At 48.2% G+C, this 19,143-nt stretch overlaps 2 protein-coding genes across 2 annotated transcripts in view; one reads left to right on the top strand and one right to left on the bottom strand.

Moving 5' to 3' along the window:
* Positions 1-2,075: 2,075 nt before the first annotated feature.
* LOC309523460 (uncharacterized protein) lies at positions 2,076-19,137 on the bottom strand. The gene is made up of 6 exons (XM_082207333.1): positions 19,059-19,137; positions 13,146-13,241; positions 11,952-12,071; positions 10,395-10,472; positions 7,692-7,793; positions 2,076-3,655 (listed from the first exon to the last, which is right to left on the bottom strand). The coding sequence occupies exons 3-6, from the start codon at positions 12,055-12,057 to the stop codon at positions 2,310-2,312; spliced, it is 1,632 nt and encodes a 543-aa protein (XP_082063459.1). The 5' UTR covers positions 12,058-12,071; positions 13,146-13,241; positions 19,059-19,137; the 3' UTR covers positions 2,076-2,309.
* Positions 11,431-19,143, top strand: part of LOC309523274 (uncharacterized protein) — a 36,962-nt gene continuing 29,249 nt past the window's right edge. The window contains exon 1 of the mRNA XM_082207059.1: positions 11,431-11,775. The gene's annotated coding sequence lies outside the window, so the exon portion shown is untranslated. The remainder of the gene's footprint in view (positions 11,776-19,143) is intronic.

Here is a 19,143-nt window from a genome sequence, read left to right as displayed (position 1 = left end):
GTCAGTGAGGGGAATAGAGGGTCCCCCCAAGAACTCTCAGCACCCTTTGGAACTACAGGCCCCAGGGTTCTTCGGGGGACGTCATGTTTTAAAGTGGCACGATCCCGCTTTGAATGTACACTGCGGATGGGGCCTAAGTGCATATACTACTACTACTACTACTTTTATTATTTATACAGCACCCATCTGGTTTGGTTTCCCCAGCCACTCTGGGCGGCTCCCAACAGAATATTAAAAACACAATAAAGCATCAGACTTAAAAAACTTTCCTAAACAGGGCTGCCTTCAAATGTCTTCTAAAAGTCTGATAGTTGTTTATTTCCTTGACATCTGATGGGAGGGCGTTCCACAGGGCGGGCACCACTACCGAGAAGGCCCTCTGCCTGGTTCCCTGTAACTTGGCTTCTCACAAGGAGGGAACCACCAGAAGGCCCTCGGAGCTGGACCTCAGTGTCTGGGCTGAACGATGGGGGTGGAGATGCTCCTTCAGGTATACTGGATCGAGGCCGTTTAGGGCTTTAAAGATCAGCACCAACACTTTGAATTGTGCTCAGAAACGTACTGGGAGCCAATGTAGTTCTTTCAAGACCGGTGTTATATGGTCTCGGCAGCCACTCCCAGTCACCAGTCTAGCTGCCGCATTCTGGATTAGTTGTAGTTTCAGGGATTGCATACTAAATCTCATTGAACTCAATAGGGCATATGTCTGATTAGATGTGTACAGGACTGCACTCTGTGTGTTTTCTTTTCATTATGGTTCCGGGGGCGGGGGGCGGGGAGGCAGCTGCGTTAGTCTGGATTCAGTTAAAATAAAATAAAAATCCACAATGTCCAGCCAACAGATTTATTGTGACATTCATTTTCATGGTCCAGGACCCATTTTTGTCAGACAGATGGATACTTGACTCCAGCATCTAGTATTCAGATAGCACTCTTTGCACACCTCTGTGAGTGTCTCTTACCCTCTTAAACCAAAGGCCTCTCTAGTCTGGCATTCTCTGTTTCCCCCAGAGGTTTGCTAGATGCTTCTGAGCACAATAACACTCTCCCACCTATGTTCCACAGCAGTTGGTACCAGAGGGCAGGCTGCCTCTGCTACTGTAGGTAATATATAGCCATCATGACTAGTAGCCACTGATAGCGTTGACCTCCGTGAATTTGTCTAACCCGCCGTAAGCTGCCCAAGTTGGAAGCCATCACTGCATCATGGGGCAGTGAGTTCCTCAGTTTAAGTATGCCATTTGCGAAGCAGCCTCGCCTTTTGCTGGCCCGAGATCTCCTGCCCTCCAGCATCCTGAGGTTTTAATATGATGAGAAGAGCAAGGAAAACGTCTCCCCATCCACTTTCTCCACGCTGTATAAACTTACAGGTCTCTTATCATGTCTGCCCACCCTGTCTTACTTGCCTTTTCTATAAGCTAAAAAGCCTTTCTGGGACCTTTCTGGGCAGTCCCTTGGTCGTTGTGACTGCCCTCGCCAGGGATTAAACTTCTGCCAGCAAGCTAAGTGCTATGTCACTGCGCTACAACCTTCTTTCATGACAGGTAATTCTGTTTTTCAGAGGATTATGTACAGTGGTACCTCGGGTTACATACACTTCAGGTTACAGACTCTGCTAACCCAGAAATAGTACCTTGGGTTAAGAACTTTACCTCAGGATGAGAACAGAAATCGGTCAGCGGGAGGCCCCATTAGCTAAAGTGGTACCTCAGGTTAAGAACGGTTTCAGGTTAAGAAAGGACCTCCGGAATGAATTAAGTACGTAACCAGAGGTACCACTGTATTCTTTTCTCTCCCAAATTGATAATGAGGGAAGAATGAAGGAAAATCCTCAGTTCATAGAAAGCTTGGAGTGCCATTGCCATGTGCCCCTCACATTCTGAGACTAAAATTTTATATATATATATACAGTCATACCTCATGTTACGTCTGCTTCATGTTACGTTCTTTCAGGTTACGTCCTGCGGGTTACTTCTGGGTTTTGCTGCTCGCACATGCACAGAAATGCAAAATGACGTCATGCACATATGCAGAAGCAGCGAATCGCAACCTGTGCGTGCGCAGATGCGCGCTGAGGGTTGCGCTCTTTTCATGTTGCGAACGAGCCTCCGGAATGGATCCCGTTTGCAACCAGAGGTACCACTGTATACGAATGAAATGAAACACACACACACACACACACACACACCCTCTCTTCCTGAAAGTTGACTGAGGTGACACACAAACTTCGAAAGCACATCACGCACAAATCACTTCACAATCTCCTTTAGCATCTGTACTCCGAAACGGATGCCTGCCGTGTCCCGAGCTCAGCTTTTGCGCGGCTTCCCTGCCGTGTGGGTTCTCTCGTGAGCAGTAAGGGTGGAACTCTGGTTGAAGCTTTTCATGCAGTGCGAGCACTTGTAGGGCTTCTCCCCGGTGTGGATCCTCTCGTGCCGAATCAGGTGTGCCTTGTGGCTGAAGCTTCTGCCGCAGACCAGGCAGCTGTAGGGCTTCTCTCCTGTGTGGCTTCTCTTGTGCCTGTTAAGGTTCGACTTCCCACTGAAGCTCTTCCCGCAGGCCGTGCAGGTGTACTGCTTGACCCCCGAGTGGCTCCTCTGGTGGCCAATCAGGTCCGTCCGGTGCTTGAAGCTCTCGCCGCAGTTGGAGCACTTGTAGGGCTTTCCGCTGGTGTGGATCTTCTCGTGGCGGAGGAGGTGGGCCTTGTGGCAGAAGCCTTTCCCGCACACCGAGCAGAGGTACGGCTTCTCGCCGGTGTGGCTCCTCTCGTGCCTGGTGAGGTTGGACCTCCCGCTGAAGCCTTTCCCGCAGACGGCGCACGCATACGGCTTGTCGCCAGTGTGGGTCCTCTCGTGGATGACGTAGTCGGAGCGGTGGTTGAAGCCCTTCCCGCAGGCTGGGCACTCGTACGGCTTCTCGCCCGTGTGGCTCCTCTCATGCGCGGCCAGCTTGGCGCTCTGGCCGAAGCTCCTCTCGCAGTGCGGGCATTTGTAGGGCTTCTCCGTGTGGGTCCTCTCGTGGGAGATGAGGGTGGAGCTCTGGCCGAAGCTCTTTGGGCACCGCGAGCATTTGTAGGGCTTCTCGCCCGTGTGGATTCTCTCGTGGCGGGTCATGTGCGCTTTGTGGCTGAAGCCCCGGCCGCAGGCGGAGCAGGCGTACGGCTTCTCTCCCGTGTGGCTCCTCTGGTGCCGGTTGAGGTTGGACCTCCCGCTGAAGCTCTTCCCGCAGAATGAGCAGATGTGGGGCTTCTCCCCCGTGTGGGTTCTCCAGTGAGCGAGGAGGTAAGACCTCACGTTGAAGCCCTTCCCGCAGAGAGAGCACTTGTGGGGCTTCTCTCCCGTGTGGGTTCTCTCGTGAGCGAGGAGGTACGAGTGCCCGTTGAAGCTTTTCCCGCAGTGGGAGCAGGCGTACGGTTTCTCTCCTGCGTAGCCTCGCTCCTGGGAGAGGAAGTATTTTCTCCAGACGAAGGCCTTCCCCTGGTTGGGCTTCTTGCAAACTCTCTTCCCTGCCTGGTTCCCCTGCGGCCTTTCTGCTCTGTACTGACTGGCTCTCCGGAAAACGCTCCCTCTGGACAACGTCAACGATGCCCTCGTGGGCTCCGTGGGCTTCACACTCCCAGGGAGAAAATCCTCCTCTTCTTTGGTGCAGCCATTGCCTGTCAGAAGCAACAGGGAAATCAGGACACCGCACGTCAATTCCCGCGCAAATGATTGTTCTGCTTCATGTATTGATTACGAGTTCCTGGCAGGGACTGGCAAGATGCTGACAAGGGGAAACAGGCCTGGAATCTGACTCGGGAGCTGGGGCCAGTGATTTGTGGGGAACTATTCCAGTCAGGAAGGGACGCGGGTGGCGCTGTGGGTTAAGCCACAGAGCCTAGGACTTGCCGATCAGAAGGTCGGCGGTTCGAATCCCTGCGACGGGGTGAGCTCCCGTTGCTCGGTCCCTGCTCCTGCCAACCTAGCAGTTCGAAAGCACAAAGTGCAAGTAGATAAATTGGTACCACTCTGGCGGGAAAGTAAACGGTGTTTCTGTGCGCTGCTCCAGTTCGCCAGAAGCGGCTTAGTTATGCTGGCCACATGACCTGGAAGTTGTATGCTCGCTCCCTCGGCCAGTAAAGCGAGATGAGCACAGCAACCCCAGAGTCGGTCACAACTGGACCTAATGGTCAGGGGTCCCTTTACCTTTACTATTCCAGTCAGGAGGCAAGAGTCAGAGGCAGGGGAAGTTTCAGAGCTGGAGTGTGGAGCCCAGGATGGATTGGAAGAAGAGGAAGAGGCTGGTCAGGAGGCAAATGAAGAGGCAGGTGCTTCCCCACCTTCTCCAGCACCTCTGTCTCCCAGAACCAAGAGGGGATTGAACAGGGATGAGCAGAGGACATTTCCATGCAGGCACAGTCTCCAGCTGCATGCATATAGCCCTGCCTGGAAAGGTGTATTCCAGGCATCTAGTATTGTGATGTTTAGGTGCTGACTGAAGACATTTTTGTTTTATGAAGGGTTTCCCTGAGGGATGACTCAGTTAGCTATGGAACAATACCATACCCGATTAAAACTATTTTGTTGTTTTCAGAATTTGTGAGGATGGCTTTATTGTTTTTATACAGTGGTGCCTCGCAAGACAAAATTAATTCGTTCTGCGAGTTTTTTCGTCTAGCGAATCTTTCGTCTTGCGAAGCACAAAATCCCATAGGAATGCATTGAAATTCAATTAATGCGTTCCTATGGTCAAAAAAAGTCCAAACAAAGCCAAATTTGGTACAACAAGAGTTTATTAAGTGCTCTTTAAAGTCACACATACTGTAAAGAGCATTTCAAAAATTGAAGGAACAGTAAATTAAGTTTCTAAACATGACAGAAAAACATTTAAAAATCAACAAAGTATACAGTACATTTTCTAAGACTCTGGGGGACAACTCGAAGAAGGTTCCTCTTCCACTCTTTGCTTCTTGCTGAAGAACCTGTCCATGGTCTGCTGCTTCATCCGCCTTTTCAGCACCTCCCTGAAAGGCGACAAGACCCTCGTATCAAAAGTGTTCGCAAGATCATGTACCACGTGCTTGTCAGGGTGGTGCCACAGTGCAAAAGCCTGCACATCCTTCCACTTCAGGCAAATGTCCCTCAGTTCTTTGGAGGACAGCCGTTCCTCAATTACTTCCTCCTCTTCCAGCGAGGCCTGCTCCTGCGCAGCCTCTGCCTGCAGTTCGACCAACTCCTGGGTGGTCAGCTCGTGGTCGTGCTCCTCCACCAGCTCACTGATGTCCTCCTCTGCGACCTCCAGGCCCATGGTCCTCCCTAAGGCAACAATGTCCTGCACCACTGTTGACTCTGGTGCATCAGAGTCACTTGGTGCCACACAGTCTGGCCACAGGCTGCGCCAAGCGCAATTCAAATTTCTCTGGCTGATCCCGTTCCAGGCCGTGGTGATCATCTTCAAGCAGATGACGATGTCGAAGTGGTCCTTCCAGAATTCCCGTAGGGTGATGGTGGTGCAATCAGTCACCTCGAAGCATCGCCTGAAAAGCTCCTTGGTGTAGAGTTTTTTGAAATTGGCGATGACCTGCTGATCCATCGGCTGGAGCAGTGGTGTGGTGTTAGGTGGCAGGAACATGATGCTGATGAAGCTGAACTCCTCCAACAAGTCCTCCTCAAGGCCTTTAGGATGAGCAGGAGCACTGTCCATCAGAAGCAAAGCCTTCAGCGGCAGGTCGTTGTCCAGCAGGTACTGTTTGACAGCAGGGCCAAAAGCAAGATTGACCCAGTCCACAAACAGCACACGTGTGACCCAAGCCTTGCTGTTGGATCGCCACATGACACTCAGCTGCTCCTTGTCGACCTTGTGTCTCTTGAAGGCCCGTGGGTTCTCCGAGTGGTACACCAGCAGGGGCTTGATCTTCAGGTCGCCGTTTGCGTTCGCACAGAAGAGCAGGGTCAGACGGTCCTTCATGGGCTTGTGGCCAGGCAACTTGGCCTCCTCCTGTGTGATGAAAGTCCTTTTGGGCATCCTCTTCCAAAACAGCCTGGTCTCGTCGCAGTTGAAGACCTGCTGTGGAACGTAGCCCTCCGTCTTCACAACCTCCAGGAACTCCGCTGCAAAGTCTTCAGCCGCAGAAACATCAGAACTGGCAGCCTCTCCATGCCTGACCACGCTGTGGATTCCAGATCTTGCCTTGAACCGGTCAAACCAACCTCTGCTTGCCTTGAAGACTTCTGGCTCGCCTGAGGTTCCTGGCTGTTGCTGGACGAGGTCTGCGTGCAAGGCCTTGGCCTTCTCACAAATGACGGCCTCAGTCACTGTGTCACCTGCACGCTGCTTCTCTTCTAACCAGATGAGCAGCAACTTCTCCACCTCCTCCAGAACAGCTGGGCGGTTCTTCACGATCCTGCTGATTCCCTTGGCTGCATCAGTCGCAAGGATCTTCTCCCTCATCTTCAGGATGGTCGCGATGGTCGATGGATTCCTCCCGTACTCCCTGGCGAGGTCTGTCACACGCATTCCACAGTCGTGCTTCCGGATGATCTCCTTCTTCATTTCCAGCATCACCTTCTCCTTCTTCCCCTCGCCGGCCACCGCAGCAGCAGTCTTCTTGGGTCCCATGGCAGCACAGCTCCTACCTGCGCAACCCCCCCCAAAAAAATAAAAAATCAGTGCTTCACATCCAAAAAATTCAAAAGCACCCAGCCACCCACCACACAGAAATTCAAACCCAGAACCAAGTCCTTGAATTCCAAACACCCCAACCCAAAATCCAACCCCCCCAAAAAAAGTTTTAAAAGTTTAACTTACCGAATGGCTGCAAAAGAAGTTTTGGAAAAGCTTCAAAAATCACCAAAGACTTCAAAAACCTCAACTATTCCCCCAGCCACCGACCACACAGAAATTGCAAACCCCTCCCCAACTGTTGCAAACCCCTCCCCAACTGTTCCCCCAGTCACCCACCACACAGAAATTCAAACCCAGAATTATTTTTTTAAAAAAACCAGCAGAGTGGCCCAATGGTCACAAAAAATCATAAAAATGCAGAAAAAAACCACACAAGCTTCCAGATTCTTGCAAACCTCTCCTCAACTGTTCCCCCAGCCACCCACCCACCACACAGAAATTCAAACCCAGAATTTTTTTTAAAAAAACAGCAGAGTGGCCCAATGGTCACAGAAAATCATAAAAATGCAGAAAAATCACACACAAGCTTCCAGATTCTTGCAAACCCCTCCCCAACACCAAGTCCTTGAATTCCAAACACCCCAACCCAAAATCCAAAAACCCCCAAAAAAGTTTTACAAGTTTAACTTACCAAATGGCTGCAAAAGAAGTTTTGGAAAAGCTTCAAAAATCACCAAAGTCTTCAAAAACCTCAAAAAAGGCTACCACACTGCGTGCTATGAGTTGCTCCTCGAAGTCAAGTCGCAACTGCACCTCTTCAAGCAATGCACCCTGGGTATTAACGGTTTTACGAAAAAGGAAACAAACTTGCAAGACGTTTTCGTCTTGCGAAGCAAGCCCATAGGAAAATTCGTCTTGCAAAGTACCTCAAAAAACGAAAAACCCTTTTGTCTTGCGAGGCATTCGTCTTGCGAGGTACCACTGTAGTTTTTTGGGTCTTTTTGTGTGTTCGTGTTTGGGTCTTGTACACCACTTTGATGGCTTTGAAGCACTCCAAGAATTTGTTACATCATCATTGAATCCCTCACCTGGCTGGACTCCTGAGACAGCCGCACTTCCCTGAGATGTATGGAGACTGGTGAGCCAGGGCTCCTCTTCAGGTTCCACCTTTATTATCACACCAGTAAATCCTGGAGGAGCAGAAGGAGAAGATCAGGTGTTGAGGAGACTTCTGGGTTAGCGCCTCTGGTAATGGCTGAATTCCTCTGACCGGGAGGAACTCGCTTTGTGGCAATTAGGGTCTGACCGCCACGGCGAAGGCGGGGACCCACAAAAAATCACAGGCAGGAGAAGCCTGTGAACGTGGGATTCGGCTGGCACCTTTTGCGCCTCCCCTACTCGCGGGGAAACCCGGTTTCGGGGATCCGGAGCAACGTGGGGTGAGTGGCGCAGTGCTTCAAATTGACTGCTTCTTTCACGGAGTGAAGCCGCATTGCTGTTGCCGGAGAGCGCTGACTTTTTCCTGTGGACAATTCGATTTTAAAACAACTACCTGTGAGTAGAACGGAAAATTGGATTTTTAAACATCTTAATTTGGTACCGAAACGGGGAGGTTTCAAACAGGAAGTCCGCCTTCCCCTTTTGTAAATAGACTGGAGCAAAAAGGTTGCAAGCTAAAGTCTTGGAAAGCTTTTCATAAAGGATTAAACTTCTATCGGCTAAAATCATCAAACCCCCCTTGGAAGCAGGAGGAGAGGGGGGAATTCTTTTTAGACCGCGTAAGCCTGCAGGAGAGTGTGAAGAAAGTCAAATTACCACCGCTCTGAACCTGGAAACAGGCTGTTAGTAGGACTGAAGTTTTGGATATGTTCATTGACTGTGAATAGATCATTTGTTGACAGTAAGTTAAAGAAGAGAAATACATTGTTTCCATTGTCTCCTGCGTTTAAAAAGGAGTAAATGTAATTGAAAATTGAAACTAACTCTATTGTTTAAATTGTGCTTAAAAGGTTGATACAAATAGAAATTGTTTCCCCCTAGAGGAAGCATTTGAAATTGTTACATGAGTTGAGTGGGGAATTTCCAGCTGTAAGACAAGACCATGAGAATTTGGGATTGACCTTGGACTGTAAAGAAAGTTGACAGAAGAAGCCTTAGTGGTTGCATTATGTAAGATTAATGGCTCACTGGAACAGCTCCATAGGAAGACGGATGACTTGGAGCAAAAAGTGACTAATTTGCGACAAAAAGTGAATATTAATACAGAAACTATTCAGGAATCGATACAGGGATCTACCTTGACATGGCAAATTGAGGAGAAGGCGGGGGAGAAAGTTGTCAGAGCCCCAGCCTCACAGATGCAATTTGATGACTATAAGTGGATGCCTTTTATGACTGAATCTAGAGAAAGCCAGACTTTGAGGATTGGAGCCCCGCTTGGATTGGAGAAGGAAAGTTGGATAGATCCCTTCATGCAGGGATTTATTGACTTTTGGGACTTGGACTTGGGTCAGGAGGAGACTGGAGTTGTGGGGACTGCTAGACTTGGAGGAACTTTAAAATACGACTGGAAATACCTTGTGAATTTTAGTTTTAACTATGGAGATTTGGCTGATTTGTTGAGAAGGAATACTAGGTGGGAATTTCCTCGAGATTTACTTTTCAGCATCAAAGGAAGGAAAGTAAGAACAAGATCAGGAGAAGACAAAGTAAAGTGCATGTATAAACATGAAGAAGACTCGCAGAAGGGACTTGGAAAAGAGTTAAGAGCCTCGGACAGAAGATTACCAGGTTGATGGTCTATATGGAATGGACGGAAATGACTGGCAGAATCCGGGACCAGGGAGAAGAGACGGTGGAAGATTATTGGAAAAAGTTTAAAATCTATATATGGAAATAATGTAAAATTAATGAATGTTAGAAAAATGTTGGAAGGAACTTATATGGCTTTAGTAGAAATGTTTTAAGGAATTAAGTATAAATAAGCATTATAGTTTTAATGGAAAATATGGTTAAAATATGTTAATATAAACATATGACAGAAAATAGAGAAAGATGGAAAGGATTTGCTGAAACAATTAATAGAAATGGAATACCAAAAGGGAGGTGAGAGGAGGTCGATGAAACAAGGGAATGAAAGAGAGGATATTGAGATGGTATGATGTGTGTTTTTTGAATTGTTTTTGCTTTTGTACTGTTTTTGTATTGTTTAATGTGTTAATGTTGTGTTGTGTATTGTTTATATATTGTACTGTATGTTTTTTCTTCTTTTTTCTTTTTCCTTTTTTGTAAGGTTTAAAAGTAATAAATATTATTTTTAAAAATATAAAAAAAATCAGGTGTTGAAATTCTGGCTCAGAGTGGTGGTGGTGGTGGTGGTGGGGCTGCATAAGTTGCTGGACTCCAGCTCCCATCAGGCACAGCCAGCATGGCCAACAGTCAGGAATGATGGGAGTTGTAGTCTAACTGCATCTGGAGGGCACTCTCTGGATTATCCCAGTCATAACTTGATAGGGTCAGAGGTACTGGCACTGACTCAGGTAGTGCAATTAGGTGCAATTTATAGCCTTATTAATCAATAGCCGGATTTGCCTGGTCCCCTTTTAAGAGCCAGCTCAGTTGGCAGACATCACATCTTAAGGGCTGTGAACGTCATCATTTGTGTTCTGTGAAGAAGGGCCTCCTCCTGTTGTCCACCCTGAGTCTCCCACCACTCTGCTTCTTAGTATTGCGAGGGGAGATGTGGGGGTTATCTCACAGCCAGACTCTTCCCTCTCTTGGGAAGGCCTCACCTTCCTCACAGCCTTGATGATCTGACTCCCAGGGCTCCTCCTCTTCTTCTTCCACCTTCAGTGTCACCGCAGGAAGCCCTGAGGGAGGAAAGAGATCTAAGAGGATCTCCGGAAAGACACATCTTCCGGACAACCTCATCTTAATCATATTCTTTCTTTTAAGGATTTAATCCTGCCGAAAATAGGACCTTGGGTTTGTGTTCCATAAGACATGGCACAAAAAGAAATGGGATTGGGAGGGAGGAGGAAAAAAGGCAATCTTGGGCGACAATTATTAGAAGACAGGTGGTTCTGCTGTTGCGGGCTGCCTCTGTTTCCCTCTAAGACACAGCCTTGCATTCAGTTACAGATAGGTAGCCGTGTTGGTCTGCCATAGTCAAAATAAAAAATTTCCTTCCAGTAGCACCTTAAAGACCAACTAAGTTAGTTCTTGGTATGAGCTTTCGTGTGCATGCACACTTCTTCAGATACACTTGCATTCAGACTCTCTCTTCCTTCACAGGGCAGCCGGTTCTGACAGCCTCTATTAAACAGTTCAGAACTGCAATACCTCAAGGACCACCTCTCTCCAAATAAACCGATCCAGACTCTGGATTCATCCTCTCAGGCCCTTCTTCGTGTGCCTCCTCCACAAGAGGTCCAGAGGGTGGCAACACGAGACCGGGCCTTTTCTAAAGTGGCTCCCCATTTGTGGAACGCTCTCCCCAGGGAGACTCGCCTGACGCCTTTATCACATGTCTTTAGGCACCAGGCCAAAACGTTCCTCTTTAGCCAGGCTGATTAATATTCTACAGCCTTTAAATGTGTTTGTGGGAGTGGGGAGAGGCTTATTGTTTTGTTTTAACTTTTTTTGTGTGCTTCCACCCAGTATTTCCATCTGCTCCAAAATCTTCGGATGTAGAGCAGTGTATAACGATACAATACAATAATCTTTACTGTCATTGTCCCATACAGAACAACAAAACTGAAAAAAATCTACATCTACATTTAATTGATTGATTGATTGATTGATTGATTGGTTGGTTGGTTGATTGATTGAATAATGTGAGGGGAGAAGGGGTGCCCAGTTCAGCAGACAAGCTTACTTTGGAATCACAGACACAATGGGGCTGCAGACATGAAGAACGCTATGGGGCATTCTCCTGGGTTCTAGAACATTCCAAGACTACAGAACCACTGGCGGGTGTGTGTTTCTGTTTCTGCCCCTGTGCTATCCTCCTCTCTAAGGATCAAAGCTACACATCAAGGCTTTCAAATGCCAAAGCCAGCCTTTATTGAGGTTGTCTTCCCACAACGTTCAAATCTTGGGTGTTTCAAGGTTGGGGAGAATGTGAGAAACCTGGGGATGATCGATAGAAGAGAGGTGTGCCACAGATTCAGAGTAAGTCACTGGGAGAGGGAGGGGGGAAGGCAGCAGGGCAAGCGCAGCGGCAGAGCAAATCCGGTGTTTCTATGGGTCCACACCGCACCAACCCCCCTGCCACCTCACCCTACAACACACTTGCTGAGGCGCTGGTGTTGTGGGTCTAGCCCACTTGGAGAGCTGCTTCTGGTTACCTGTGCATTTTAGGGGAATCCACCCCTCACCTGAGCATGAAGTCCCAACAGCCTTGTTTCCCTCCATGCCTCCACCATCAGGTTCGTCTTCTTCTATCTTTATCATTACTTCAGGGAATCCTGATCAATACAGGGAAGGCAACGGTGAGTGCCAGCTAGTTTTCTGTGGAAAAATTTCTCTCACCTCCCTCAATACACAACAGCTTTCAAATGAGGTGGCTTCTCCATTACCTCACCAGTGGTGTGGCCTGGAGCCTCATTTTCTTCCCTTCTTTATTTTTGCTACAGAACCCAAGCCTTCTCTCCTCCTCACTAAAATCCAGGAATCCCACTCGGGCTTGAAAACTGAAATTTCTGCTAAAGTGCAGAAGACGCCGACGTAATCACGTAGGGAATAATGTGAAATGCACCAGAGGGGTTTCATTTTAACCCCCACTTGTACCTCCAAAGTTTGTGAAGGGTCTTGTGGGAAGCCCCACAGCTTGCTGGCTGCGCATATGGAGTTGTTGTGGGGTGGGGTGGGCCTCGATCCACAAGAGCTTAAGCCACATTAAATCCTTCAGCGTTCCAGGAGCCACAAAACGCTTTGTTGTATTTTGCTGCCAGAGATGAATATGGCCACCCCACTGGAATGCTGAGAAACCAGGAAGAGGCCTGCCCACAGATGATGGCAAAATTAGGGTTGCCATACATCTGGAATTCCCCGGACATAGCTGGAATACAGCAGTTGGAAGCAGAAATCACTGAAATGTCTGGGGAAATCCCGACATATGGCAACCCATGTCAAAAGTCTAGATTTTGCCAAATTTCATTTTTGAGATTTTGCACAACAACTTTGGCCGAAAAGAATAATAAAAAAACAACCTCAACAACTTTGCCAAAAAAAAAAGGTCCGAATTTTCACTTTCTGAAATACAGTGGTACCTCAGTTTTTGAATGTAATCCATTCTGGAAGACCGTTTGAGTTCTGAAACGTTCAAAAACCAAAAACTCAACAGCCAACTGCTAGGCACTCAGTGGAAGCCGTGTGGCATGTTCGACTTCCAAGGTGTGTTCGAAAACTGAAGCATTTACTTCCGGGTTTACGGCGTTCGAAAACCGAAATGTTCGTCAACGGAGACGTTCAGAAACCGAGGTACCACAGTATATCAACCCTAGCTAAATGGGTCCCAGTTTCTCGATTAGATCTTTCACCTGACTGGGCAGTTGGGGAAGTGCTGTTTTCCTCAGAAATCTGATGATTCGGGGTCCATGGTTCCTCTTCTACCTTTATCGTCACGTCAGGTAACTCTGATGAAGAGAAAAACGTCAGAAGGTGAGGCACAGGAGAATGGTTCAATCATGAGTGGCAGGCAGTTTCTCTGCCTCCTCCCATTCCTAGCTGCCCACATATTAAGATCCGTATGAGAGGCAGGTCTGCTGGTGGCCCACACACCTAAGGACACTTGTGGGATGGAGTCCCATGCACAGGGCTCTCTCTTGCCATTGGAGCACCAACCCCTCTGAGGCGCACCTCATCACAACATTGGTGTCATTTCATGAGCCGGTGAAGTTGCATCTCTGTTCTCAGGATTTTGGGGTGGGGGTGAGGTGAAGCCCCTGAATTTCTGTCGCTGCTGGTGGTTTTATTGTAAGCAGATTCTGTATTTTGGTTTTTTCCTACACAGTTTCAATCCTATGGTTTAAAAATGTTTGCTTTGGGCAGTATAACATTCCTTGCCCTGGGACTTTTGGGCAAAAGGCAGATTATAAAGTAAAGGTAAAGGGACCCCTGACCATTAGGTCCAGTCGTGGCCGACTCTGGGGTTGCGGCGCGCATCTCGCTTTATTGGCCGAGGGAGCCGGCGTACAGCTTCCGGGTCATGTGGCCAGCATGACTAAGCCGCTTCTGGCGAACCAGAGCAGCGCATGGAAACGCCGTTTACCTTCCCGCCGGAGCGGTACCTATTTATCTACTTGCACTTTGATGTGCTTTCAAACTGCTAGGTTGGCAGGAGCAGGGACTGAGCAACGGGAGCTCACCCTGTCACAGGGATTCAAACCGCCGACCTTCTGATCAGCAAGCCCTAGGCTCTGTGGTTTAACCCACAGCGCCACCCGTGATAACTGTTAATGTTGTGGTTCTGGACTGTCAGGGGTTAACAATCCAGGAGCGTTCTTATCAACTGGGTGCACTGCCCATATGATCCATGCTTGTTTGCTTTGATCTGTGCTCTGTGGGGGCTGAGCTCTCTCTGGAGAGCAGTCTGTCTGGGAACGCTAGCAAGGTCGTTCCGTTTTTTGTTAAGAGGCAGAGAGCTGTGAACATGGAGCTAGATTCTGCAGGTTTTCTTTTCTGTTTTGAGTGCTACTAAATAAAGAGTTTTGGATTAGAAGCACTGGTGTCGAGCTGCGTTATTGAGGACACCACATTGACACAGATAAGCCATTTGATGCTGCGTGTGAACTCTGCTATTATCCGGCAACGGGAGAGAGTGGCAGCGCGCGGAGTGGAAGCGTGTGGGCACCATTGGAAGTTTCTCGGAGTGGCAAGAAATCAAATTTATTGCAGGGCCGTTGCAGCAGACTCAGTGGGTCAATAGATATACGACCCAACAAACTTTCACAGTTAAGGGATGAATGAATGATCATGATGAAGAATCTTTCTTTCTCCACGACTACAAGAAGAAAATAAAATCTCGTGGCGGGGGGTGAGGGAAAGACCCTCAGAATCAGAAAGTGTGAGGCTCTCCGTATAGCTTCATTGCTAATGTGAACTGATAAAAAAGGACCCAAAACACATTCATATACAAACTGAACACATTAGAATCGCCACCTGTCATTTTGTGACCAAGCAGAATTGAACTCCCTCTTAAAAAGCAGAGACATCACCTTGCTGACAAAGGTCCGTATAGTTAAAGCTATGGTTTTCCCAGTAGTGATGTATGGAAGTGAGAGCTGGACCATAAAGAAGGCTGATCGCTGAAGAATTGATGCTTTTGAATTATGGTGCTGGAGGAGACTCTTGAGAGTCCCATGGACTGCAAGATCAAACCTATCCATTCTGCAGGAAATCAGCCCTGAGTGCTCACTGGAAGGACAGATCCTGAAGCTGAGGCTCCAAGACTTTGGCCACCTCATGGGAAGAGAAGACTCCCTGGAAAAGACCCTGATGTTGGGAAAGATGGAGGGCACAAGGAGAAGGGGACGACAGAGGACGAGATGGTTGGACAGTGTTCTGGAAGCTACCAGCATGAGTTTGACCAAACTGCGGGAGGCAGTGGAAGACAGGAGTGCCTGGCGTGCTCTGGTCCATGGGGTCACGAAGAGACGGACATGACTAAACGACTAAATAATAAGGCGCCCACAGGTGTACAGGGAGTTCAATCCTGCTTCCTGCAGGGATAGGATTTGAGAGCAGCCCTACTATCCACATCTCTGCATGCCCCATAGAACAGGGGTCTGCAACCCGTGGCTCCGGAGCCGCATGTGGCTCTTTTACATCTTTGCTGCGGCTCCGGGGCGGATACTAGCGAGGGGAGGAGGCGCATTGTGCGCCCCGACACTCATCACTGTGGCGGGCGCTGTACTGGCTGTGACGTCGCATGGGGGCGGTGCGTGTGTTAGTCACGCACCGTCCCGACGTCACCTTCCCGCCCGCTGTCAGATCGTGGCTCCGGAGATTTATTTGTTTTAAATGTCGCAATGGTTTTGCAGCTCCCAGTTGTTGTTTTTTCTTCAGAAACGGGTCCAAGTGGCTCTTTTTGTCTTAAAGGTTGCAGACCCCTGCCATAGAACATCAGGTATGGGGCAGATGGGCACAATTTAGGGGGAAACAACCTTGTAGTCAAATGGGGAGGCCTGGTGTTTCAAATCTGGTCGGGAGGGGGGCAAAGTTCCCTAGGTAACCTGTATCATCCAAATCCATCCCACACCTAGCCAGTCAACTGGGAAGATCTTGCTTTCCTCAGAGCCCTGGGGACCGGCTGCCGGGAGGTCTTCCTCATCTTCTTTTTCTTCCTCCTTCATTTTCAGTGTCACCTTAGGACAGCCTGAAACCAAGAGAAAGACAGAAGGAGAAGGTGTAAGGATGGAAAAGACCGTGGCCGGGGAGGGGATGTTGACTAGTTTCTGCTCATATACCAAGGCTCAACCCCTCTAGTATCTCCAGGTAGGATTGGGAGAGAATTCTCCCTGCCTGAAACTGTGGTAAGCTGCTGCCAGTCCATGTAGACAATATTGAGCTACATGGTCTGACTTCGTACTTCCTATGTTCCTAAGAAGAATAGAGAATGGCAGACTAATAATAATAATAATAATAATAATAATAATAATAATAATAATAATTTTTATTTATACCCCGCCCTCCCCAGCCAAGGCCGGGCTCAGGGCGGCTAACTAGCAATAATAAAAACAAGTTGAATGAATACAAGTTAGAAACAAAATTAAAATACAACATTCAAATATTGAAACATTAAAATATTAAAATGTAGCCTCATCGCAGGAAGAGAAAGGAAAAGAAACAAGAAAGAGGGGGAGGGAATCAAAGTGGCTCCAAGCCAAAGGCCAGGTGGAACAACTCTGTCTTACAGGCCCTGCGGAAAGAAATCAGATCCTGCAGGGCCCTGGTCTCATGAGGCAGAGCGTTCCACCAGGCTGGAGCCAGTGCTGAAAAGGCCCTGGCTCTGGTTGAAGCTAATCTAACTTCCTGAGGGCCCGGAACCACTAGGGTGTTGCTATTTATGGACCTTGAGGCTCTCCGTGGGGCATACCGGGAGAGGCGGTCCCGTAGGTACGAGGGTCCCAGGCTGTGAAGGGCTTTAAAGGTCAAAACTAGCACCTTAAATCTGACCCTGTACTCCACCGGGAGCTAGTGCAGCTTGAAAAGCACTGGGTGAATATGCTCCCATGGGCAGAGACCCCGTGATGAGCCTCACTGCAGCATTCTGCACCCGCTGGAGTTTCTGGGACAGCTTTAAGGGCAGCCCCGCGTAGAGCATAAGGGCAGAAAATGTTCAATGGCTCCCTTCCTGGTGTTGATCCAGATCTTTTTAGCAGTGGCCAGAAACCAAGCAGGTGGCACGGTGGAAAAACTCAAGGCCCACTTTTTCTCCCTGCCCCACGGGAGTTAATGAGAGGTTCTGCGTCTCAAACCCTCAAGGTTCTTCAGCTAATAATTCTGTCCCTGAGACATCAATACTAAAAGCATACTTATTAGAAAGGGAGGCTGGTCCATTAGCACAAAGGGGGCACTGCCAGCTCTGCCTTCTCAGGGGCTATGGCTCCCCCTAGTGTTGGCCTCCCTGCCTTTCACCCTATCAGATGGATACCAGCTGCCAATGGAGCTCTACAATAGCTTTTGTTCAAACAGCCACAGGATTACTCTGGTAAAATGTTTTTTAAGCAGAAGCATTGTAACAAATCCCTGAACAACTGGCCTATTGGTCTATAATGACACGTTCTCTGTGCTCCTGTCTCTCACCTGAGTGGGCAGCTGAGGAAGTCTTAGCGTTCTCCACTCCTATAATTCGCTGTACCGTCTCTTGTTCTATCAGATCAGGAGCTTCTGATTAGGAGAAAGATGGGGGGGAAACCTGCTGAGGAGAGAGATTTCGACCTCTGCAAGCTGCAGGAAAGAATACAGAAAGAACATGAAGGACTCTGCTGGATCGGACCAACAGTCCAGCATTCTGCTTTGGTACCCCAATTGTGGAATGACTTTCCCAAAAATTATCAGACTTTTCACATGCTGCTGTTTTTAATTATTACTACCAGTTTATTTACTAAAGCCCTGTACATAGCCCTGGGCTGTTTTTAAAATGTTTAGTGCTGGATGTTTTCCAATTTGGGGGGGGGGTTTAGCTGAAATTTGTAATATAATTTCAATATATCTTGCATTTTAATTTGACTAGCTGCCTTTTATGCTAACATGATTTTTTCCCTTTGTATTTTTATGTTGTGAACCGCTCCGAGATCTACCGGCGAAGGGCAGTGTAAAAATTCAATTAAAAAATAAATAAAATAAAAGATAGAGGGGAAAAATGTTTACATTAATAGGTAGTGAGAGCTTGAAAGGTTTTGGTTTGTTTCACCCAGAAGAGAGATAAAAGATTGCAGACGTGCGATGAAGAGAAGAACAGAAACGATGGGAAATGAGATAAGCTGGACATTTCAATGTGTGGGAATGGCTGTAATCCTCAACACAAGTCCTACAGAAAAGGACATAAATAATGCCCTATTATTTATTTATTACGTCTCTAATCTTGCTCTCCTGCAAGGAGCTCCCCAATTTTGAGCTCCCCAATTTCTCCTCTCAACAACCCTGCAAGGGGCTGTCCAAAGGCTGACTTCATGTCTAGAGTGGGAATTTGAATCTAGATCTCCTCGCTCCTGATTCAGCCCTCTAACCTAGACAGCATCTTAAAAAGAAGAGACATCACCTTGCCAACAAAGGTCCGTATAGTAAAAGCCATGGTTTTCCCAGTAGTGATGTATGGAAGTGGGAGCTGAACCATAAAGAAGGCTGATTGCTGAAGAATTGATGCTTTTGAATTATGGTGCTGGAGGAGACTCTTGAGAGTCCCATGGACTGCAAGAAGATCAAACCTCTCCATTCTGAAGGAAATCAGCCCTGAGTGCTCACTGGCAGATCCTGAAGCTGAGGCTCCAATACTTTGGCCACCTCATGAGCAGAGAAGACTCCCTGGAAAAGACCCTGATGTTGGGAAAGATTGAGGGCACAAGGAGAAGGGGACGACAGAGGAGGAGATGGTGGGACAGTGTTCTCGAAGCTACCAGCATGGGTACCAAACTGCGGGAGACAGTGGAAGACAGGAGTGCCTGGCGTGCTCTGGTCCATTGGATATGACTAAACGACTAAACAACAAAATTTACTTATTACATCTTTAATCTTGCTCTCCTGCATTGCATCCTCGCTCCCAATTACTCCTCTCAACAACCCTGCAAGGTAAGCCAGTCTTAGAGAAGGGGCTGTCCAAAGTCTGACTTCATGCCTTGAGTAGGAATTTGGATCTAGGTCTCCTCGCTCCTAATTCAGCCCTCGAACCACTACGCGGCACCGTTTTACAATTGTGTGGCACCTTTGCTTAGGGGAGGCGTTGCACTTACGCTTAGGGTCGCTTCCCTGGCTGAAAGGATCCTCGGTCTCTCTGCTCTCCCTTCCGCTGCCGGCTTGAAAGGCACCCTCGCCAGG

This window comes from Podarcis vaucheri, assembly GCF_965113315.1.
Source record: "Podarcis vaucheri genome assembly, chromosome: 2".
Lineage (NCBI taxonomy): Eukaryota > Metazoa > Chordata > Lepidosauria > Squamata > Lacertidae > Podarcis > Podarcis vaucheri.
This window is presented reverse-complemented; position numbering and strand designations above follow the sequence as displayed.